The following is a 24,088-nucleotide window of genomic DNA, read 5'->3' on the forward strand; positions in this document are numbered from 1 at the left end:
AGAAGGAAGCTGCTTAGGCAACAACAGATGGTACAGCAAGCAGCTGGTAGGGAAAACTTGAAAGGAGCTGTACCCTGTGTCGTAACATGTTCATTCGTTTAATTTTTCTTTGTAAATTTTGCCATCTCCTAAAAGTGCTGTTTAGGAAGTTATATCCTCTAAAAGGTTCTGGATGCTGTTTGCATCTGTTTGCATTACTGTTTGCTGTTCCTTTAAAAAAGATTACGTTGAAATTTTGTGCTACTCCATGTACAGATGAAATTTGTGCTATCCCAGGAGTGCAGATGAAAAGACCTAAAAATGCTGTTTTTAACCACACAGGAAAACAATTACATATTTGAGGAAAGGGCACTGAGAGGTTAAATGAAAAGTTTGGCCTAGAGGAAAGCTGACTGCTGTGGAGCAACACAGCAAATTGTAACATATTACCCAGCAGAAGCTCTTATTCAGCCTAAAGTAACTTAAAGAAATTGTATTCAGCTGTTTTGAAATCCTTAGCTTTAGACCTTGAAGCCTTTTACATACCCTTCTCAGCAGAACTCCTCTAAACTTTGCCATTTCCGTGTACAATTGAGGATTTTTGCTTGTTATGAAGCGTGCTTGGCTGTTATCTTAAATTACTGAAGAACAAAAATTCAGCTTGCTCCTCATGGGGTATATACCATTTTGTGATCGTAAAGTTCGTAAAGTGTTGGGAGAATTGCAATAATCTGTGTTAGCTGCTGAAGGCAGTCTCCTTGATATCTAGGAAAAAGCAAAGTCTAAGCCACTTTTGCTACTATTCCTTTGCTATTTGAGCCATAATATTCAGTGGTTGGGCTTCTCTACTGAAAGCTATGGTTTAGTTGTGACGTGAAGGGACTGTGTCTTTGGAAGGAAGTATAGTTTGCTCTCCATGCCCATTCATTCCTCAGTTTCTTTGCTAGGGTGGTCAGCAAGGATGCCCGTTGTGACAGTGCTGTTTTATAATGTGGACACCTGCCCCGTAGGAAATGGACTGAGACCACCAACTCATTTCACATAAGTTAGCAAACAGCTGTCAGATGGTAAACAACTTGTGGTCACTATTGTTCCTGGCTGGATTAGGAACGGTGACCCAGAGGTGAACAGCTCATATCCTGTTACCAAGGACATGTGTCGCAGCTCAGTAAGCAGCCACTGCATTTTATGTTTAATTGAAAAGTTTGAATTGTGATACCTTTTTTTTATATTATTGTGTGTTTCAAAGCTCATTGCATGTTGGTTTTGCTTTTTTTTCTTAAATTCTTGTACTGTTTAATTTGTTCATTTTGGTGTGCTGTTTTTTTCCCTGCCCTTTTCCACTCTGTCAACCCAGATGGACACCAAGTGAGAAATCAAAATATCTGTTTTTCTTTAGCAATCTGTTTTACCCAATCAAAAAGAATATTTTTCTGCCTATAGGCAATATGGATGTATACATGTAAAACTGGATTTTAGCTAATTTTTAGAAAGAAAAGCTTTCAGTTCCTAAAATTGCAGGGAAGGTTTCCCAGTTCAAGCAGCAGCAGCAGCTGTTGTTGAGCTGTCTTCCTGAATATGCAGACAGCTTTGTGTCCTTGTCGCAGCTCTAAACTTTATCATACTGTGACAGAATGAAAAGGCAACTTTGATGTGTGTTTTTATTTTTGCTCTTCATAATTGTGTCAGCATTAACAAATTTGTAACAGCAATGCTGGAGCCATCCCCAGCATGCGTAAGGAGTATCTTAACTCATGTCATATGATGGCTTGAGAGATAAAAGGCAGCCTTTTGAAGTGCTTTGTTGTTGGGTGTTTTTTAGTTAGCGCTTTTTTTTTTTTTGCATTTGTAGGTTTTTATCTCTGCCTCTTCTCACCCCCCCTTTCCCCCCCATTTTTTAAAAATAAAAATGAAGAGCCCCAGTGTGATAGAAATATGATATGGTCATATTGCTTTTGCACTACCCTAAAGTCTGTGGCACTGAAGAGATATTTATACCAATTATATCTTCTCACTGGGATGTGATGATGTTCTGGTGGTGGTGTCGTTTTGTTGGACAGCATAACTGGGGGAGAGGGATGAGAGTAGAGTGTCTACCTGTGTGTTGGGAAGGGAGATGCTAGGGTGCAGGCTGTTTTAACCTGGGCAGACACAGCGGCTGCTCCATGTGTGCTATACAGATGAAGAAATGTGTATTCAACGAATGCTGTGCAAGAAAACCTAGACAGACACAGCATGCAATCTCTGACTGCCTGTAGTGCAGTGCTCACAGAGATCATGTCTAGTTACATGATTAATATGATATGTTTTTTACTGAGCTGCTGCACAGTCCACTGAATGACCATGTAATCTCCTTAAGATGCTGATTGTTAACCACTGTGTTCTAGCTCTTGTAAGCTTACCATTTCTCAACAGGTTTTTTTTTGGTAGCTCAATTTCATTCACTTTCTGTGAAGTCTTTATTTTTGCATTACATGTCTATAATGTAATCATGATGGATTTATGACAGCCATCCTTAGCATCATTAGATACATCATTAGATGTATCAGTATCTCACAGTAGTTAATACATTTGGAAATCAACCATGTAAAACAATAGCAATTGTGGCTCTACAAGCAGATGTTTTAAAAGTTTAAAGAAGTGGATATTCCAGCCAGTCCCATTTCTGCTACTGCCTAAACTTGGACTTCCAGAAGGTGTTTTGCACTTTCTCCCAGTAAATGGTTTTGCCTGTCAGGCCTAAAGAATGGTAATTCTGAGGAAGGTGCTGTCTTCCCTGCTCTTCTGTCAGGATGCTGACTAAAACTGTCCGTGTGCAGAAAAACTATATTCTGTTGCTGACAAAGAGCAGCACCAGACAAGCTCAAACATCTGAGAGAACATGAAGACCGAACTCCCTAGAGAGCAACAGGAAGCTTTAAATCAAAAGGCCATTATTTTTCCGTGCCCAGTAAGAGACAGGATAGTTTTCATCTATCTGCTGTAGAACTTCAACTCTTTCTATCAGTTTCTTTATAGGAGGTTTCAATCCTTTGTGAATAGTATTTGGCTGCTGTGGTTTTTTCTCATGCGATCTGTGTTCTTCATCAGAAAAATCAGAGATGATCACTGGTGCCATTAGGTACTGCTTTCTGCCCTGTGGCATGCAGGACTGCTTGTGATTGTGGTACCCAGTTAGGATGGGGAAGCAGAGCTGTTTCTCACTGGTCTTATCCCTGTACCATTATGATGGACTGAAACTAGCTTCATTGCTTAGTGTTTGAGTAACACCTGTACGCATGTGTTACAAAGATGCACATGGGAACAGCATTCCATGAGGAAGTGGAGTAGAAGAAAGCCCATAATGGCAGTCAAAGCTGAGGGAGATGACCTGTGCAGGGTGTCAGGGAGAGAGGTATGAAGTCCCTTTCTTGTTCCCATCCTGGCAGAGGGAGGGTGCTGGAGGGTGAGAAGGCAGGGTGGAGCCAGGATGTCTGTTCTCCATGTAAGTCTAGCATTTTTCTCTGTATGCTGCTGCTTTTTGGATTTGTTGATGAAGGCTGAGACCCAGGTGAACACGTTGGAATATTATTCAATCTTTGTATGTGATCACTGGGTTGTAAGGGGGTTTTATCTCCTATACCTCCTGTTGTACCGATTACAGATATTGCAAATTGTAGAGGTTCCCTGCCTTGGCTATTGCCATAAAATAAGCACTGCAATACTTATTTATATGCCTGATTTATCAAAAAGTTTAGCATCTTTGAAAGACACAAAACAAAAACATTGTTTGTGTGAGATGTCCGCGACTATTAGAGGTATGATTCTGCTGGTTTGAGTTTTCACTGGCACAAGGTTGCTGAATTGCTCTAATGCTACACATTCATAGTCCTGGAAAAAAGTTAAAAAGGTGGTGTTGCTCAAACAAAGCAGAACTCTGTCTGCCCCTCAGGTGCTCAAATGGAAACACTTTGAGGCTCATAGTCTTCAGAAGGGAGGTTCTCCAGAAAATTGTTTGTGTACCTAAAGTTTGTCTGAGAATTTAGGCTCCAAAACCAGTATGTATTAGTGAGAAACTTGGCTTTGGTTTCTCAAAGTCTGTCCTCTGCATTGGTAGGCAAACATCCCAAATGTTTGTCTCTCAGGAATGTTCTTTTTTAGAGAGAGCTTGCTGTCTACTAAGCTACTGGTTGCGTGGTAGTGCACAAGGTTACTATTGAGTGGTTAATAGAGGTAGTGTTCATGTCCAAGAAAAATAAAGAAACCTCAGGCTATGTGATGCAATTGCAGTAACCTGAAATGAAACATTGTAAGACACTCTGAAAAATAAGTATTTAATGCCTTCAGAGCCACTGGACAGTAAATTAATAAGCAGTGACTTCTGGCTGTGTTGGCTTGATCTAGCATTGATCTGTAAGTGTGACAGAGGTCAAATTTATTCCTCAGGCTACTTGGTGTGGAAGGGACTGCAGTGATGGATTCCAGACTTCTTAATAAGCATATTAATATAATGCCATGTAAATTTTGACTTTGGTTGTGAGAAAGGCGTAGATAGGACTGACATCCTCAGTGGAATGAGCACATAAGCTGAATGACACAGGAACTTCAAAATGGGTACTAAGTCAGTGGAAGGAATGTGTCAAAAATTGTGCCAATGAAAACAATCACAGTCTTACTCTTACATCATTGAAGGGTGTATCAGTGTTATGCACCAGACTTAGTGCAAATTACCTTGACTAGTTTCTGTTCCAGTTGGTGGGGAGGTTCAGGAGGAGCAGCAGTGTCATGGTGTAGGCTGCTGACTTGCTCAAGGCAGATCTGGAGTGTTCTGGCAAAGAGGTAAGAGGGAAGACTGTGGATATCAGAGAGGGTGGGGAGGAGGAAGACACTCTCCTCTTTGGAAAAAAACCAGCTTTTTAATAATAACTGACCCTCAGCAGTAGAGATTGTGTCAGTTACACTGTTTCATGTTGAGCAATGGCCTTCAAATACATCCTTGAGAATTAGAAACAGATACATTAAATGCAAAATAATGCCAGGACACTGGTGTTACTGCTTTGCTGTGGGTTTTTTTTTTTCCTTAAAAAAATTGTAGCTAAATCACACCAATGGCATGGTATCTCATTTTTTGTAGGCAGACACCCATGACACTGCTGGAAGGGTAGTGTGTGAGCCACTGCACTGTCTAATCACCAGTCATAAGAGTCTGCGTTGACCTGTTACTTAAATCATCTTTTGATTATGGGAATTTTTGCCACTAACTCAGCCATCTATGTACTTAATCATAAGGAATCATGTAATAAAAGACTAGAATGCCATCAAGTGGCTTTTGGTATATCAAAGAAGGACAGTGATAGGTGGATTTTTTTCATCAGAATATTAAAGTGAGATGGCTTTGTCTGTCTTTGATATGAAATAGAATTGGAGGTATGTATGCTGTACATAAAATTTCTGTTAGTAGCATTTTGAGTGTAAAATATTGCTGTCACCAAGCAGAAGAAAACAGAGCCCATAAAGGAAAACCATGAAATACCAGCATTTTGTTCATCAGTCATATTTTCCATTATATTGTTGGTCCTGTGGTGTGGAAATATTATCATGACGATAATGCTTTTTTTTTTTAACAAGTGTAAGGAATGAATTCCTGCAGAATGTGTGAGTTTTGCAGGTAATACATATATATCCAGCACAGTGGCTTTAGTACATTTCCATGACATTTTGTCATGTCTCTCCTAAGTTTTTGTACTACTTGTGAATAATCTGGGAAAAAAAAAAAAGAGCAACGAGTCTTGATTTTAAAATAATGCCTCTTCAGCTAATTGTTCTGATTGTGTAGGTTGAAGATATGTGAGTATGGCAGGCTCCAATGATCTTTGCAAACTTTTAATTTAAATAAATTGCAGCATAATTGGCCAAAGCTTCCCTTTTTTTTTTTTGTTTTTTGGATCTCATTTTTTGTAGGCAGACACCCATGACACTGCTGGAAGGGTAGTGTGTGAGCCACTGCACTGTCTAATCACCAGTCATAAGAGTCTGCGTTGACCTGTTACTTAAATCATCTTTTGATTATGGGAATTTTTGCCACTAACTCAGCCATCTATGTACTTAATCATAAGGAATCATGTAATAAAAGACTAGAATGCCATCAAGTGGCTTTTGGTATATCAAAGAAGGACAGTGATAGGTGGATTTTTTTCATCAGAATATTAAAGTGAGATGGCTTTGTCTGTCTTTGATATGAAATAGAATTGGAGGTATGTATGCTGTACATAAAATTTCTGTTAGTAGCATTTTGAGTGTAAAATATTGCTGTCACCAAGCAGAAGAAAACAGAGCCCATAAAGGAAAACCATGAAATACCAGCATTTTGTTCATCAGTCATATTTTCCATTATATTGTTGGTCCTGTGGTGTGGAAATATTATCATGACGATAATGCTTTTTTTTTTTAACAAGTGTAAGGAATGAATTCCTGCAGAATGTGTGAGTTTTGCAGGTAATACATATATATCCAGCACAGTGGCTTTAGTACATTTCCATGACATTTTGTCATGTCTCTCCTAAGTTTTTGTACTACTTGTGAATAATCTGGGAAAAAAAAAAGAGCAACGAGTCTTGATTTTAAAATAATGCCTCTTCAGCTAATTGTTCTGATTGTGTAGGTTGAAGATATGTGAGTATGGCAGGCTCCAATGATCTTTGCAAACTTTTAATTTAAATAAATTGCAGCATAATTGGCCAAAGCTTCCCTTTTTTTTTTTTGTTTTTTCTTTCCCTTTTCCTCTGTTTTACTCCTAATATGTTGAAAGACCACTGATTTGTTCACTTGCTTCTGGTCTGTCCATATGTTTTAATATAACCTGGTTTTGCAGATGAAAATTCTGTCAATGTACATTTATGTTGGTTTTTTTTTTTGTACCTGACTGCTACATTGTATAAAATATTTGCAATATTTGGAGTTACTTTTACTATGTTTGGCTGAAGAAATGTAGATAAAGGACCCATCAAAGGAATAGTTAAATGGTGTAATGCCTTAAGAAGAATGTGAAGCAGATCTGCTGATGGGTTCTGGAATTCGTGCCCAGCTTCTTGGGTGGTTTTGCTACTCCTGGTTGAAATGTTAGAAAGGGAAAAAAACAGCTTCTGTTCTGATGACTGGCTTGCATGATGCAGTTTTGATTAGCTAGATCTGCCTTGTTCAGTGAAGTTAACATGGTTTGACAGGACCTTGATTAGGAAGGGATCATCTCTGTTGATAGTAAACAGTTGGTCACTTTCAGCAGATATGGGAATGACTCTCTTTGTCTTGCATTAAGTAGGATTTGTTGGTTCGAGTTCTGGTTAAATTCAAAAGGAAAGTGTGGGTGGAATGGGAGAGAATATAGTACCAGGAGCAGAAGTTTATGGTAGACTCCCCAGTCCTCATAACATTGGGGTTTTATTGTCTTGACTGGCATTGAGAGACAAAAGAGGGAGAGAGTCAGTTTATCTTTGAAGCACTTGTAGTGTAAAGGGTTGTGAAAGGAAGGTCTAGTTACAAGACATCCAGATTAGGATAACTCTGCTCCCTTATTTCCCATATTCCTGTAAGATGAAGTAAAATTCAAGTATCAAGGACTACTGATTGGTGGAATACTGTGGAAAGACAGCAATGATCATAAACCTGGGGCTGATGAATGAAAGTATTTTTATAGTTTAAATCTTGGTAAGAATTATCAATAGCATTTTGTTACCATGCAAATGCGGTCTCAATGATGGTATGTCCTGTCCTGTCACTGTAATAAGAGTGATGTTAAAAAGTTCTAAGGGATTCTAGGTAAAAGGCTGTACTTCGATTTGTTTTGTTTTGTTTTGTATACTGTGAGCTTTTCTCTGTTCCACGGTATAAAGGGGTAATCCCACATGTGACAGGCTGAAAAAAAATTGGGTGTGTTGTGGAAACACTTACTTCTTCAAAGAATTCTTGAACAAGAAATTAAGCAATGCTTCGTGCCAGAATGTCTGTATGGTTTAATTGTTGAGGGTCTCATTCTGACAGCTTTATGCATGCAGGGGCCCAGCTTCTTGCCTGGTGGTCGTTTTAGCCCCAGGGGTGTTGCGGGTGGGTTGAGGGCCCAAGTGATTGAAAAAGTATGTCCCTGCTCAGGCTCAGGAATCTCATCTCCCACTCTGCCAACTGGTTATGGATCCATCTTCTGTTATATGACCTAGGAAGAAATAAATATATGTGCTTAATTTCTGTTCACACTGTTGAAAACTAAACTTTGGCAGTAATTCAGATCACCAGTGTCAAGCTTACTAGGACTGAGAAAAATGTAACAAATTAGACCAGATCTGTAGCTTGGATTTACATTCTTGTCCTCCTCATCTGGATGTGGTCTTGATTCAGCTAATAGGCTAAATTAATTGACGTTGCCTCCCACATGCATTGGCTAGAGAAACAACAGGGAGGTTATATGAAGTATATGAACTGTAGCTGGCTGGGGTTTTTGTAGAAGGGAAGACAGTTTTCCATTCTTATGCAATGTTTTCTGGCAAGGCAAATTGTGTATAGCTCCCTCTAGAGCCTGTCGACTCTGCAATGTCCCTCTGCCTCCTTTTTTTTTTTTTTTTTTTTTCTTTTTTTCCCCACCATATTTTAATATGGAGCACACCGTTAGGCTCATGTGGGTTTAGAAACAGATGTTGCACATGAGCAATCTCTTGCATCACAACACGTTCAGCCAGGTACTGGGCCACTGGGGTAAATTAGCTGTAGACAGACCTTTCTGCTACACTCAAACTGCATCTCTTTATATGAACCTCGCATTTTTTTTTTTAAGGCTGAAAGAAATACTTCTGCTCACTTTTTTTTTTTTAAACCGAAGAGAAACATTTGCCTTCTATCTTTGCCAAACTATTTAGTAGAAGAGTGTAAAATAAAGCCATTATCTTGAAATGTGCGTTTGGAGCAGACTGTACATACAAGTGTAAGAAATTGTAACATAATATTTATTCTGGTCTGCCAGGTAAAGTTTTTCCTTTTTTCTTCCTCTTCTTTAATTTTTACACTTGGGATATTGGCTATAATATAGAAAAAAACAGAGGCTCCAGTTTATGCATCAGTGTTTCAGTACAGTAGCAGTAAAGGTATTGTAATGAGGAATGTGGGTGTTTTTTCAGAGATGGTAAAAGTTGTTCTTAGCTTTAGAGTTGCACAGTGATCAGTTTGAGAAAGAATAGGCCCTGCACACAGTCGGGGTTTTCTGACTGGAGAGTGTTCATCAAGAGAATGCAGAATAAGCAGGCACTGGCTAATATAAAGTCCTTAATATTTATCCATCAGTTGGTGGACGAGTGAGTCAGGAGTTAAATTACACACGGCAGAAGATTGGAGAAGAGGCCATGTTCAACCCCCAGCTCATGATCCAGACTCCACAGGAAGATGGTGCTAATGTACTAACAACAGAAGCACTCCGACAGCACCTTGAGTCTGCACTTCAGGCCAGCAGAGTACATGTCTATATGTACAACAGGTGAGGGGAAAATCAAAAGTTTTCTTGATCATATGTAGTAGCTGAAAAATGGACATGTGCTTTCCTCAATGTGTTTAAGTGGTTAGTGCTACTGAGCCTTTCTCTTGGGGCTGTGTTTTGATTTCAATGTCACTGGTTTCTGATAGCTTGACACTGTGGCGTGATAGCTATGATAAATTGTCATTTAACAAGTAAGATGGGGCAAGTGGTGTTACGTGAGGCATGCTACAGCATGCAGCATTTCTTTAGGTAAAGGTATAATGTCTGTGGTCTTAAACATAGAACCTTATGGATAGGATTTGTAACATTGAAAATCCTTCCATATTAGAGTTGAATTCAATTGCTAATGTAATAATGAGGTTCATAATGGCTCTGAACAGTGGCAGAGGCTAGTGTTCTTCCAATAGTTTGGCTGTAAAGGGAAATGCAGATGTGTTGGAATTGTTAGCAGGAGGAATAAGAACTGTTAAATAACATAGACAACAGACTGTGCCTTAAAGAATGTCTGTGGCCCCATACTGATGGTTGGCAGTTGCGTGATTTCCAACAGAAAAATAATAATGGTGCACCTCAGGACCTCAGGAAGGTAGCAGCTTGGTTTCATCTGCAAACTGACTGAGGGGGCACTGTAGAGGATCAGACCTAAGCATGTTTTGTCTCAAACATTCTGAGTATTGCTACAGTGATTGAAGGAGGTCTCCCTGAAAAATGGTTCTGCCAGGGTTACTACTTACACAATAATGTACCTAGGAGTCCTGCCTGTGAGGCACAAAGTTCCCTGTCTTTCAGCAGATCTTTTCAGGACATCCAGATGGTTCCTCCATGAGCTACTGCTAAGTGTCTAATTATCTTTTAGAAGCTCCTGCCCTAAGTCATTAGAAGCCATCGTAGTGGAAATTGTAATACAGCCAAAATAGGAAGGCAGGAATCCTAATGGTTTATTTTCTTCTACAAGTCTTGGTCCAATGACTATATTTGAGTCCTCTGAGCTGGAGGTGGCTTTTCTCTTACTGGTGTCACCAAGTGATACCTTAAGTCGCAAGCAGCCTCATATAAATGTGTGTTGACTAGCCTGTATGTACAAAGGCATCTCCCTTATTTTGAATGAGTTTTACAGAGAATATGGAAGCATCTGAAATAAAGGCTTTTTTTTTTTTTTCCTGTGTGTGTGTGGTCTAGTATATCTATTTTTAATAACTTTTGCCTTACTCAATGATTTTCTGCTTGAGGCCAGTGTGTGTATATGAGTCACAGTTTTAAATATCTGTTACATTTTCAAAATTACTTCTGAGTAATTGTGCAAGAAGAAAATATTTGTCCTTCATATTTCTTACAGACAGTGGAAATTGGAACATTTGTGTTACAAATCAGGAGAACTCATCACAGAAGCAGGTTACATGGACCAGGTATGTGTAGCAGGCATTTAATTACAAGGTTTATATATTTTCATGATTCAGCTTGTGCTGCATAGATTATATTCTTGCGTGACTGTGTTTTTCCTCTTTCTGATTTTGACAGATCATAGAATATCTTTATCCTTGCTTAATTATCACTCCTTTGGACTGCTTCTGGGAGGGAGCAAAGCTACAGTCAGGAACTGCCTATCTATTGTAAGGATGTTTTTTCATAACTTTCTTGTCTGAATGTTTTAAATTATATAACTGTGTACAGTGTTTCAGTTTCATTTCCATTGTTTATTCAAATTCTGATTTAACAGAAAAAATAAAATATGAAATGTAGTGTCTCTGCATAAAAAATATGCATGGATTTTGTTTTTTCATTTAACATAAGGTTTACCTGTTTCTATGAGATTATTTGTAAACCTCAATTTAAATCCTCATTTATTTTTCCTGTGCTGCTAGCATGCAAATTAAAATCTAAATTCTGAGTTGGAGTTTAAAGAATTTTATGCTGTGCCTTTTTTTTTATCCCTGGAACAAAGCTGTTTCTGATGGATTTTTTTTTTCCCCCATAAAATATAAATACATTGTTTGGCTGGGAAGTTTAGACCTAAGAAAATGTCTTGAGTTAATTCCCAAGTATTCCTGAGGAATAAAGAACAAATCCTTTGCTTCAGAGACCATTAAAGAAACCATATAGTATCTTTTATGGGTGGTTTCTCACAGTTTACGAGTGTGATATTAGATGTCCTGAGTTCTTTAAAGAGTTAATTGTTAATCTGTGCAGGCATTTTCTGTTAATTATGCAAGAGTTAGCATTTGAGTTATTGTTTCTGTCCTGGTTTGCATGTCTCTGGAAAAGCAATTTGCAATGGCCATCTTCTAACCTTTAGTGTACAGTTTTAGATGGGGAAATAAGGGGGTTTGTGTTTTCTGGTTGGGAGATTCAGAATAATGACTTAAGCCTGGTTAAGCAGATACAGTGTGGTTTGAACCACAGAATAAGGCAGTCAAAAGCCTTTCTGGTCTGTCAACATCACAAATTCAGAAGTGGGGGGTGGGAGTCGTGACAGTGATAGTGGTGACAGCCATGGTAGCAGGAAGGCTTGATGGTTGATAGTCAAGCTGCCAGGGCATTTGAAGGAGCACAGTATTGTTACAGATAAACAAAGATCAGTTATATTGATTGATTACATTTGCAAGATGATTATTAGACTAGCAAGAAGTAATCTGATACTATGAGAAAGGCTTTCTTTCCTCAGCCCCCTCTCTTCTGTCCCTTTCCCCTCCCCCCTAATTCTTTGAAGCAGCAGTTGGCTGCTTTTTTGTTATTTAGGTTCTTGATAATTTGTTTGCTTTGTTTGTAAGTGAAAGTATTTTTAACCAGTTTTACAAGATAACTTTGTAAGAACCAAGTGTTTTCGTTCAAATTACAACTGGGCTTCAAGAAAAGTACATAAGAAAATCTAATTAAAGCTTGCCTTACATTTTATGAAACAGCCTTACCAGAAAAGGTTTTAACTTGTAGCAGAAAATAACTCAGTTATTTGTTCAAACATGAATTTTAAAGTATGTTTATTTCGGAACTTCTTTTGTCTTTTTTCTATGTGTCTTTTTCTCCTGGTTGTTCTTGCAGAGGGAAGCCTCCTTTGCAGTGGATCAACTTTGACCCCTTAGAATTCTTGGAAGAGTTAAAGAAAATAAACTACCAAGTGGAGAGCTGGGAAGAAATGCTGAATAAAGCGGAGGTTGGTCATGGTTATATGGATCGACCCTGCCTGAATCCTGCTGATCCCGATTGCCCAATCACAGCTCCCAATAAAAATTCCACCAAAGTAAGTTTGCTTGTCCTTGTGCATGTCTTTTCAAGGGAGGCTGGGGGGTGGGGAAGGTTGGGGAGGGGAAGGTCAAACAGAATAGAAGAAAGTACCATTTTCTTCCAAGCAGTATATAACTTGTATTCTTGCGTGATGTTATTTTTCTGTTCCTATTACCTGCTGTTAGCTCACTGTCATGGATTTTGCCTCGTTGTGTGGTGTAATGCTTAATCCTGTGCATTTAGGGTGAAAGTACAGTTGTCAGCTGTTGCTGTGGCACTGCAGTGTTGTGGCATTTCAGCAAACTGGTGCCTCAGACAGACAATAACCACTGCTAGAACACAGCTGCTGCGGCACCCCCATGCCATGCAGAAAAGCCTTTCCTCGAGTAGCATCAGTTTTGTTGATTTTTGTGATGAATTCAAAGTCATGAGCCTTGAATTTATATATCCCTTTATTAGTCACATTAGACTTTGGAGAAATAGCCATCTGGTCAACAAGCGCCTAGGTGATTTCTTGGATTCATTTGTTGAGTGCCTTTCTTCTAGTAGACTACCCAGATGGTTTTTAACATCTATGATTCTAGTTCACTGTGTGTTGAATTAAGGTATGAGTTTATAAAGTTATGAAACCTATTAACTGCTTCTTTATAACTTTTTCTAGCCTCTTGATGTAGCCCTTGTTTTGAGTGGTGGATGCTATGGACTATCAAGAAAATACATGCATTGGCAGGAGGAGCTGATTATAGGTGGTACAGTCAAGAACAGTTCGGGTAAACTTGTCAGGTAAAAAATATTTAAACAAAATGTCAGTTTTAATTTGTTAGGGTTCATTTTCGGGACACAGTAGTAGCATGATGCAAACCCTGTTACCCTTCATATGTATTGTAAATTTTGCTTCAGGGTGACATATCTCAAGAGAGCAGAATTTAAAAGAATGCTTTGGCTGTTGTTTAAGGTGGTATTATCATTTCCTGATTCTCATCTCAGAATGATGGTGTATGTCAGAAAGAAAGCTTTTTACTGGCAGCTTTGTTGTTTAGAATGTATGTGTAAAGCATTGAACAGTGCGTAAAGCACTGAACACTTTTGATCAGATTTTGAAATATGATCAAAGGAAAAAGGAAAGAAAATAATGTGAGTAATGTACTAACTCACATGACTTCTCTCAGAATTCCAAAATATCCACTGAATGTTTTATTCAGGATCAATACAGAGAATAGTCTATTTCATGTCCCTGTATTGTTAATACAGCTTTGAGTAGTAAAAGAAACTCAAACCCTTTGTTTTAGACTTCTGAATGAAGACGTAGAATGCTGGACTTTAGTGGGGGAATAAAACAGTGTAATTTACTGTTCTGAAAAATACAGGCCCTACTAAACAAAATGAAGAATAATTTTTTCCAGAGAATTTTTAACCTTTTTGGCATTCACACAATACATTTGTAAGTCTCTCAAGAAAGAGCCAAGTAAGGCACTTCTATTGAAAAAGAAAATGGTTCCTTCCTCTTGTTAATTAATATGAGCTTCTGAAATTGTTGGATGGAATTGCATACCGTGGAGATTCAGCATTGATTGCCTTTGTGTATTCCCCAAAGCTTATTAGGCATGAGGAGTATATTCTACTACTTCTCCCCAAGCAGTAAAAAAAACCCAAGGTCTTCAAATCACATTTTGCCAGCATTTACAAGACCTCATAGAAATAACTGTTCCTGTGGCATCCTCACAGCAATCTGTCTTATCAAGCATTAATTTTAGAACAGCTTTGTAGGGTTATATTCTTTTCTCCTGAAACTAATCCTGCTGAAAATAGTGTCAAAACTCTTATTAATTTCAGTGAAAACAGATTTAGCCTCAATGCTTGCATGGAGCAGTACAGCTGCACCAGATACACAGTAGAATAATTATACTCTGTTCAATTTTAATACAAGCATGTGCCCTATAAAATCAAGAACTCAAGCCAGCTCCTGTTAGAATTGCTTTTGGGACTTCATGCCATGAAAATATTTTCCTGAAAATGCTCAGTTTACGCCTTTTTCTCCTCTCTCTTCTCTCCATGTCACAGTGCCCAGGCTTTGCAAACCATGTTTCAGTTAATGACCCCTAAGCAAATGTATGAGCATTTCAAGGGGTATGAATATGTTTCACATATCAATTGGAACGAGGACAAGGCAGCAGCAATTCTGGAAGCCTGGCAGAGGATGTATGTTGAGGTAAAATTGAAAATAACTTAGATACTATACTATAAAGTCCTGCTAAGATCCACTGCCCACTTTTTACAGTATTTCCTTAAGGAATATGTTTAAACCAGAACTGAGTCATTGCATCCCTGTTTTTAAGAGTTCTTTTGTTGGTTGGTTGGGGTTTGTTTTTTTTGTGTGGTTGTTTTTTTCCTTTTTTTTTTTTTGTTTGTTTGTTTTGTTTTTTGGGGTGGGGGTTTGTTTGTTTTTGGGTATTGGTTTTTTTTGTTTGTTTCGGGGTTTTTTATGGTTTTGTTGTTGTTGTTTGGTTGGTTTTTTTGGGGTTTTGTTTAGTTGTGGGTTTTGGGTTTTTTTTGTTTTTTTGGGTTTTTTTGATTGTTTGTTTTGTTTTTTGGGGTGGGGGTTTGTTTGTTTTTGGGTATTGGATTTTTGTTTGTTTCGGGTTTTTTATGTTTTTTGTTGTTGTTGTTGGTTGGTTGGTTTTTTGGGGTTTTGTTTGGTTGTGGGTTTTGGGTTTTTTTTGGTTTTTTTTTTTTTTTAATTTTGTTTAGTTGGAGCTGAGAAGAAACCAAAGGGCTAGCTGGAATTTAAAAGCTTTTGGTTGGTGTGATTATTCTAAAGGTGTCTGGAAAACATTAGCCACCCATGGGCTGCTCCTTCAGCAGCAGCCCACGTGAGAAAGCTGTGTGACAATGCCTGCCCTCTGTGTCCCAAACCCTGTGCTATTTCTGACCTCTCCAAATGGCCAGGCAGGGAGGGGCAAAGAAATGGCTGGCCTGGGTTAAATGCAAAACTGGTACTCCATTGTAGAGTTACAGGAAGGGGTTCAAGTGTTTGTAGTGAGCTGGGCATGTAGTGAGTAGGCTTTCCTGAAGGGTGCAAATTCTGTCTCATAATCAGCAGCTTGCCAGAAAAAAATCAGGAAACACATGAGTGTTATACTGCATCACTGTAATGTCTGCATAGAGCATGAGCTTTAGCAGCAACATTAAGGGAAAAAGATTTGATTTCAGATGTGTTCTGTAGAAGATGGTAATGACTTCTTTTGACTAAATGACTAAAATAAAAGGAAAAAATTCTTTATTCACACAAAGTCTTATTTTTCTTTTCATAGGTTGTTCATCAAAGTGTTGCACAAAACTCTACTCAGAAGGTGCTTTCCTTCACTACGACCACCCTGGATGACATCTTGAAGTCATTCTCTGATGTCAGTGCTATCCGAGTAGCCAGTGGCTACTTACTAATGGTAATAAAATAAATCTATTTAATTTTTTTTGGTAGTAGAGCAAGGCTTAAAAATATGCTTTATTGTTACCAGTTTGTAGTCCAGAGTATTTTACAAATATTTAAAATAAAACCTACAGTTTGTAAACTTTACCCCAGGCTTCTCACCTGTTCCACTTTGTAACCTCTGTGAAAGACTGTAGGTGGGTGGAGAGAGACAGCTAATAGAGAAGGATCCATTCTAATATTTTGGTTTTTTTCCCCCAAATTTCCCTCCCTGCCTCCTTTCCTTAGCTTGCCTATGCGTGTTTAACGATGCTGCGGTGGGACTGTGCCAAGTCTCAGGGTGCTGTGGGGCTGGCAGGAGTCTTGTTGGTTGCACTCTCTGTGGCTGCAGGATTGGGCCTGTGCTCGTTGATTGGAATTTCCTTTAATGCTGCCACAACTCAGGTATTTAGAAGACACAATTCTGCTATTAAATTGCAAGTACTCTGCTAATGAATGAACACAAGTGAATCTTTGAGAAATAAAGTACTGAAAAAATATTTCGGCTCTAGATTTTTACTTGTACTGTTTTCCTATTTCATAGCTTATGCTGTGACAAATTATCATGCTGACAAGTGATAGTGAAAAAAAACCCAGGTATTATGTAATCTGTGTAATTCTTGTTTGGTTTTTCTCTGTCCCAATACAAGTGGGGGCATCCTAAGTATCTAAGGAGTTGCAGATTTGTTTTTACATCTGAATATACCAGAATGTTCAAGTTATAAAAATATTTAGAATGTAACTTGAATTATTATCAGATATTTGTCTATCCAAAACTTGAATTACTTCTGGTGAGAATTTGTACCTGTTAATGGTATATTTTAAATTCCTCAGCTACATTCCAGAATAAAAGTTAATACCTGTATTGCATTCTTTCCATTTTCATTTTACCCTTAGATTTGTGTAGAGTGTAATGTAAAAGTTGCTATAATTAGCCATTTAATGGCTAGCTGCATGGCAGATCATAACAAAATCTATTTGGGTTTTGTTTTGTTTTGTTTCTTCCCCAAGGTTTTGCCTTTTCTTGCTCTTGGAGTTGGTGTAGATGATGTTTTCCTTCTGGCACATGCATTTAGTGAAACAGGACAGAATAAGAGAATTCCATTTGAGGTAATGACAAAATGGAGATTTGTGGGAAAATAAAAAAGTTTCATCTAGGAAGAGACACTCATATCCAGAATTAATCAGTGGAGTTGTTTTGGTTTTTTTTTAATAGGTTTTCCTAGGGTCTAGAAATTCTTATTTCTGTCAAAATAGGAAATTATAACAATATATGTGGTCCTAGGACATTTTTGAATGTTTACATGTTTACATTCTTGCTTCTTTCTTTTTTTTTTTTTTTATGTCTCAGGTTTATTTTTTCTTGAAATTTTAATTTATAGGCTGTTACATAAAGGCAGACTTCCATAATCCACATTCTGCCAAAAATTTCAGTGAAAGTTAATGCAAATCTAGGAACAAACTCAAATAGGAGTCTTGACAATGAGATGATAAAATGATTTTAATAAAAGAATACATAGAATAGAAGATATAAGGGGAAAAGAGAGGGAAGACAGTTACCTTTTTTTTATGGCCCTAAAATTGAGTTATTTTCTGTATTTTTCTCTTGTTTTTATTTTCTGAAGTTTATAATTGACCATGACATATCAAAGCATAACATATAGCTGATAGGAAGTCTAAGGTGTCATCACTTTTATGATCCTTTACTTCATCTGTATTTTTAGTCTCAGTCCAAATTTTCACATCCAAAGTACATCCCATTTGAAATTAGTGTATATTTGCTGATTTTGTTTTGTATGAGCACTCTTCCTTGTGCTCTCTCCAGCTGGTTTTGTATGCAGGCAGTACAACCTCACTCTATAATCTCTGTCTGCTTCATAATAGCCTATTGGGTTAGGAAACGGTCATGTGTTTATCTTGATTTCTTGGTGGGGTTTGTGTATGGTCTCTAGACTTGGTGGAGTTCTCTTTGTTTTGTTACTTGTTTTTTCAAGATGCGTGGTTATGTTATGCCTCTATGCTGTTAATACATGCTTATTTTGTCTGAAAAATGAGAACACCAAGTAATTCTACTGGTAAAAATGAAATGCTTCTCAACTGTAGATGTATTTAATATATTGTCAGTGCCCATTTAGTTTTGTGTTCTGAAGCTAGAATCAAGTCTAGTCATGTTTTCTGCCCTCAAAAACTTGAGCACTCTATCTATGTTCCTACTGAACAGTAAACTTGATATATAGTTCTCTCACATACTCTGATTTATATTCAGAATTTAATTGTAATAATTTTTCACTGTTACACCTGTAGGATGACCCCTTCATTTGCAGGACATCACCTTATTTGCTTGACTTTTAAGATGCATCCTTTGTTTTGCAGGACAGAACAGGTGAATGTCTGAAGCGAACAGGAGCCAGTGTAGCCCTTACATCTATCAGCAATGTTACTGCTTTCTTTATGGCTGCCTTAATTCCAATTCCAGCTTTAAGAGCATTTTCACTCCAAGTAAGTTTATATCCTGTTTTGCTAGCTCTGTGGAAGTGCAATGATGGTATTTGTTAGTGGTGGCATTGAAGCTTGATTTTGGTTCTACTGCAGTTCACTGAACCAGAACGTCACTGCAGCAGCACCACAGACTTGGGCAGTAACAACTGCTGCCTGCTCTCTGTTCATCTGCTCCCTCTTCTCATGCACAGAGTCTCTCGCATCCTGCTAGCAGGTGAAAGAATACTCTGTCCTACCACAACTGGGTTGGATGCAAAACCCACGCTGTATGTCACTAAGAAGTTCCCAGATGGATTTGTGTTCTAAAATCAAAAGGAGTAGGCTGCGTTGTAGTGTGTACTGTAATTTTTCTCAGCAGCAATTTAATCCTTTCATTCATGTTTGTCCAGTTTGCTGCTCTTAAAAACAAGTGCAATGACAGCAGTACACATGAATTTGTAATTTTAATAATTACTGTAGCATTTTTTTACTGCCTTACTCACAGTAATTTTAGCAAACTTGGAGAAAACTTGATAATTGTGTGTTCTGCATGGGTACAAAGAAAATGCAAATTTTATGTGCTGAACCATGCATTGCTTGCTCTCCCTTTCTCCGTCTTCTTGTATTTGTTTGTGATAGTATGCCTTCAGAAATATGAAATATTTATGATATTGGAGAAGGATTTCTTCTAAAAGTGAAGTCTGAAGAATGATTTGGAATTTTCTCCCCGACACAAGCAATTTATAGCACTACAGAGCACTGTACTATTTCAGTAGTTACTTTTATTCTTCTCTGGCTTGGTTCTCCATTCATTTTTATTCTCATTGAGCCCTTGGCTACTCAGATGAAGCAGGGCTGCAATTTTTCCTAATACATGTGGCAATTATTGCTGTTCTCAGAGGTTTAAGTATGCCTGCATTAAACTGTAAAATGGTAAACTGTTTGTGATTGCAGTTATGTTACTAATAATACAGAATCTGAAAAATACAAAAGCTAAAATCTGAGGCATTAATAATTTATTTACATTGCCTTCTCAACAGGCAATTTAATAGAGAATAATAGAGAATGTCATGGCCTCACTGGTTTTCTTTATCATTTAGCAGATGTTTGTGGCAACTAAATCTAGATGTTTAGTCTTGAATGGTTAGCAGTGTTTAGCTCTGCTGATTTGCCAAAACCTAGATGTCTCTTCTTACAGATCATGTGATAGTGAATTTTATTTTATAGAATCACAGAATAGCTTGAGTTGTAACAGACCTTTTGAAGGTCATCTAGTCTAACCCTGTCCCCTAACACCCTGAGCAGGGACATCTTTAACTAGATTTCTCTGGGCAACTTGTTCTGGTGTTTTCCTACCCAAATTTTAAAAACCACTTCTTTCTTATATCTAGTTGAAATGTACCCTCTTTCAGTATAAAGTCATTCCTCTTGTTTTGTCACTACATGCCCTTGTGAAAAGCCTCCTTGTAGCCCCCCTTTAGGTACTGGGAGGCTGCTGTAAGGTCCCTCCAGAAATTTCTCTTCTCCAGGCTGAGTAATCCAAATTCTCTCAGCCTTTTATCACAGGAAAGGTGTTCAATCCCTCTAATCACTTTTGTGACCCTTCTCTGTACCCTTCCCACAGTTCCACGTCCTCCCTGTGCTGGGACCCCAGAGCTGGGTGCAGGGTTTCAGGTGGGCTCTCAGCAGAGCAGAGCAGAGGGGCAGAATCCCCTCCCTCCCCTGCTGCCCACGCTGCTTTGGATGCAGCCCAGGACACGTTTGGCTTTCTGGGCTGGGAGTGCCCATGGCTGGGTCATGTCCAGCCTCTCAGCCACCAGCACCCTGAAGTCCTTCTCCCCAGGGCTGCCCTCCATCCTGACCTGATACTGGGATACCAGGTACAAGTGCAGGTGCAGGATTGTGCACTTGGCTTTGTGGAACCTCATGAGGTTTGCATGGTAAAGACTAAGCTTTATCAGCTTAGTCTGGAAGAAGTTATTTATGTCTCCTAAGTCTGTGTCCGAATTTCAAATATTTGACAGGCACCTTCAGCAGGTGACAGAATACTGGAGGTCATCAAACTGTAGTACCTGCTTTACAGAAATTACATCAGCCTAAATGCATTTCATAAAGAAGTATTCAACACAAATCGGCCATTTTGTTGTAATCTCACTGCTGAGATGTTGAGAGTGAGCCACCAATATTAATTCTATCTTATCTGATTAAATTTTGCTCATTTTTTTTTCTCGTTTTCACTCTTCAGCATCAGAATATGACAGGTTGTCTTTGGAACATATGTGGAGACCACAGCTGTAATTGGTACTATAATCAGTTAACTTACATGTGCCTGTCCTGAAGTAATTTTGTTTTTGCCTACTGCCATGCTACAGACTGAGTCACTGAAAGTTTAAAACAATGTCTGCATAGCAAAATGACAAACAAAAAGTTTCCAGTGAGATTTCAACATACTGTATTATTGTATGAACTTGTTGATATTATTCAGAATAAAAATATCAACGTCTTTTATAAGGCAGTGATTAATATGGAATTTATGTGTAGGAACCTACATAAGTGTCCCGAAATTAGAGTTTGAATTGCTCAAACTTTTCTCACTTGGTAATTTGACTTTGCCAGAGCACAGTAGCCCCGTATGCTTATGTAAGAGGTGAAACATGCAAAGGAGGAACAGTGGAAGACTTATATTCATTGATGTCAGAGCTACATATATGACCGATACACTTCTAAATTAGCAACCACTAAAATTAAATATTTTGTTGTTAGGAAAGAACATCTATTAGTTGCTTTGCCTAGCTTCACCAGGTAAAATCAAAATCAGGTGATACTTTGATCTCAGTATTTAGAATCAGACAACCATGGCAGTTTTGGTGGGTGGTCTGTATTTTTGTATGGATTTCTTTATTTACAGTCTCCTTCCTCTCTCTCACTCTTACTCAGACTTGTTTAAACAAGAAGTCCTTGCTGTCTTTGATGGTTTCCTAGGAAAACTTAAAAAGCAGTAAAATACTGCTGCATTTACTTTTCACAGATACTACCATCTTCTCATCTAGATAATGAATTTTTAACAGATGGGCCTGAAAAAGAAGGATTGCTCTTGATCTTGTTTTGCTCTTCATTTACTTTTCCTAAGACATTACAAGGTAAATGTCAACCCTTCCATAATTTTGAGGCCCAGTATTGGTAAAATAACCTGGGTGCTGAGGGAGAATAAATAATTTTCTGCATCTGTAAGCTAAACTTCTAGTTAGAAACTCTTGTTTTGCACATCAGCGCCTTCTTCTGTCTCAGCTTCTGGCATTTTCTGCCAGCTAAAGCAGTTCATTGATACCTCTGAGTTGGTTATTTACTTTATGGAACTTGAGCACTTCAAGTCTGATGCTGTCTTAAGAGTCTGCTAGGGTTAGCTCTTTCCAAAACTTAAAAACTGGAATTTAGTTATTTTGAAAGTGAGATCTTAAAAAAAGGAGAAAGTTAATTACATGCACAGATAGGGACTATTTTAGCTCTTTCCCTGTTCTAATTTTTTTTTTCATTTGTTAATCTTATTAGCCCCTTATTTAAGCAGTTTTAGGGCTTTGAGATTGCTGAATATGACCTAAATACTCAGTCATAAGAATCATCTCCAAGAGTGCTCAAGACTCTAAAGGAGTAGGTCCTGTATTTTCAGACATGTTTTGTTTCTTAAAAGGATGGTGAAAGAAGAGGTTATTGGAGAAATCCACTGAAAGTTTGGAAGCTTACAATAGGAATGTCTTAAACATAGCCCTTTGTTTTGAGTATAAGTGAAGGAAGTCATGGCTGAGTCTAACTACCTCTGGGCTGTATTATTTCCTAAGACAGACAGTTCAGAGACTGTCACAGTAAATCTTCCTCAGAAAGATAAAGGTAAAAAAAAAATCAACCTCTTCTCTCTTACATCAGAAATTTCCTTCCCTAACAGCAGTGGATCCACCACATAGCATAGGTAGAACTTTTCCGAAGAAGTGTTAGAAATAACTTTTTCCTCTCACCACAAGAATGACAAATTTTTTTTCCTAAATGTAAAAGTCCATTACCAGGTGGCAATGGTGGGTTTCTGGAGAGAGAGAATGTATGCATTTAAGCCTGTTCCATTATCTTACTCTGCTGAAGTGGTTCATCCCCCACCTTTATCCACACCATTTACATTTCCCTGCCCCTGACATGAGAATTTAACAACCAGAATTAAAGCCTAAGGGAAAAGGGGGCAGGGGATGAGGATCTGAGTCTGTACCATATCAGGAGGGAGTTGCAGAGAGAGAGCAGTAGGGTGGAAGTTTTCCTGACAGACCTCCTCATCTGTTCATCACCTCTGGCTATACAGCACACCCGGTCTCCTTGGGTGGGCTGCCAGGAATGGAACATAGCAGCACATACTTCAGCGGGGCCCCAGCACATACCTACCAGCCTGGCTCCCTGCTCCCTTGCTGCCTCCAGCACAGACTACCATTCTTCTGTCTCTGTTACAGTTGCAGCAGCAATAATATTTTTAAGCTGTGCATTATGAAAAGATGCAAAAACCGTAGCATGTTTCTCAGGAAGTGACCAACATAATTTTTTCTGATTAATGGAATTTTTTTACTGCTCTCTGATCTCATTTCACTGAATGCCTTCATTTTACACTCTTGAGTAGGTCCCATTTTATTCCTTCTGGACTAATCTTACTTTCATTATTTCCCAACGAAAATGTCTGAGGCCTTTTTCTCTCCCATTTGACCACTGGTCTCTGAATGTGAGAGAAGATGCCCTGTTCTTGGAAATCCTAAGCATGCTTTCAGCCTGGGTGCTGCCTCAGAAAGCTCAGCTGCCAGAGTTCCTTCTTGTTTTTCCAGATTGTGGCTGTTGTCATGATCTCAGTACTCATACTTTCCTATTCCACAACACTCTGCATATGAATGACATTGGGAGGGCAGCAGTGGCAGATGCATTGGGTCAGGGACTGAATCACTCCTCAGTAATTCATGCTTTCCTCTCCTTATCAAGTCACAGGGTGGGGTTTCTTTGATGGGACATGTATTAGAATTCGTACAAGAACTTATTTAGTTGTGAAGGCTAAGAGCAGTTAATCCTTGTAACGCTGAGTTAAGGTGGATGAGATAGAGTGTGCAATATATAGGTAGTGCAATATTGAGCTCTAGGAATCTATTGAAATTAAAATCAGAACAGAGATTGCTTTAAATATTTTACTTTCAGGGTAGTTAGTACATCAGCACTAGGATGGCACAGTGGAAAATCTAGTTGCTCTAAAAAGAGATGTAAATAGGCAGATTTACTATGTGTTGTTGGATTAATTTTGATGCTTCCTAAAAAAATCAAATGTCAATATAACTAACTTTAATGGTATCTCTACCACACAGTTAAGTATTAGTTTTCAGATTCAGTAATATTGGAGATTCAAGGATGTTAAGGTCTAGAAAGGGAACTGATATGGCATG

General features: G+C 38.3%; 1 protein-coding gene across 2 annotated transcripts in view; it reads left to right on the top strand.

The window, feature by feature from the left end:
* Positions 1-24,088, top strand: part of PTCH1 (patched 1) — a 68,294-nt gene that overhangs the window by 14,994 nt on the left and 29,212 nt on the right. For both annotated transcript variants that reach the window (XM_039729739.1, XM_039729741.1), the window contains exons 3-12: positions 9,283-9,472; positions 10,809-10,878; positions 10,991-11,082; positions 12,509-12,707; positions 13,353-13,474; positions 14,753-14,900; positions 16,003-16,134; positions 16,407-16,562; positions 17,169-17,267; positions 18,531-18,656. In XM_039729739.1, the coding sequence (XP_039585673.1) occupies positions 9,283-9,472; positions 10,809-10,878; positions 10,991-11,082; positions 12,509-12,707; positions 13,353-13,474; positions 14,753-14,900; positions 16,003-16,134; positions 16,407-16,562; positions 17,169-17,267; positions 18,531-18,656 (1,334 nt within the window). The remainder of the gene's footprint in view (positions 1-9,282; positions 9,473-10,808; positions 10,879-10,990; positions 11,083-12,508; positions 12,708-13,352; positions 13,475-14,752; positions 14,901-16,002; positions 16,135-16,406; positions 16,563-17,168; positions 17,268-18,530; positions 18,657-24,088) is intronic.

The sequence above is a fragment of the Passer montanus genome, unplaced genomic scaffold (assembly GCF_014805655.1).
Source record: "Passer montanus isolate IOZ18808 unplaced genomic scaffold, ASM1480565v1 scaffold7, whole genome shotgun sequence".
Lineage (NCBI taxonomy): Eukaryota > Metazoa > Chordata > Aves > Passeriformes > Passeridae > Passer > Passer montanus.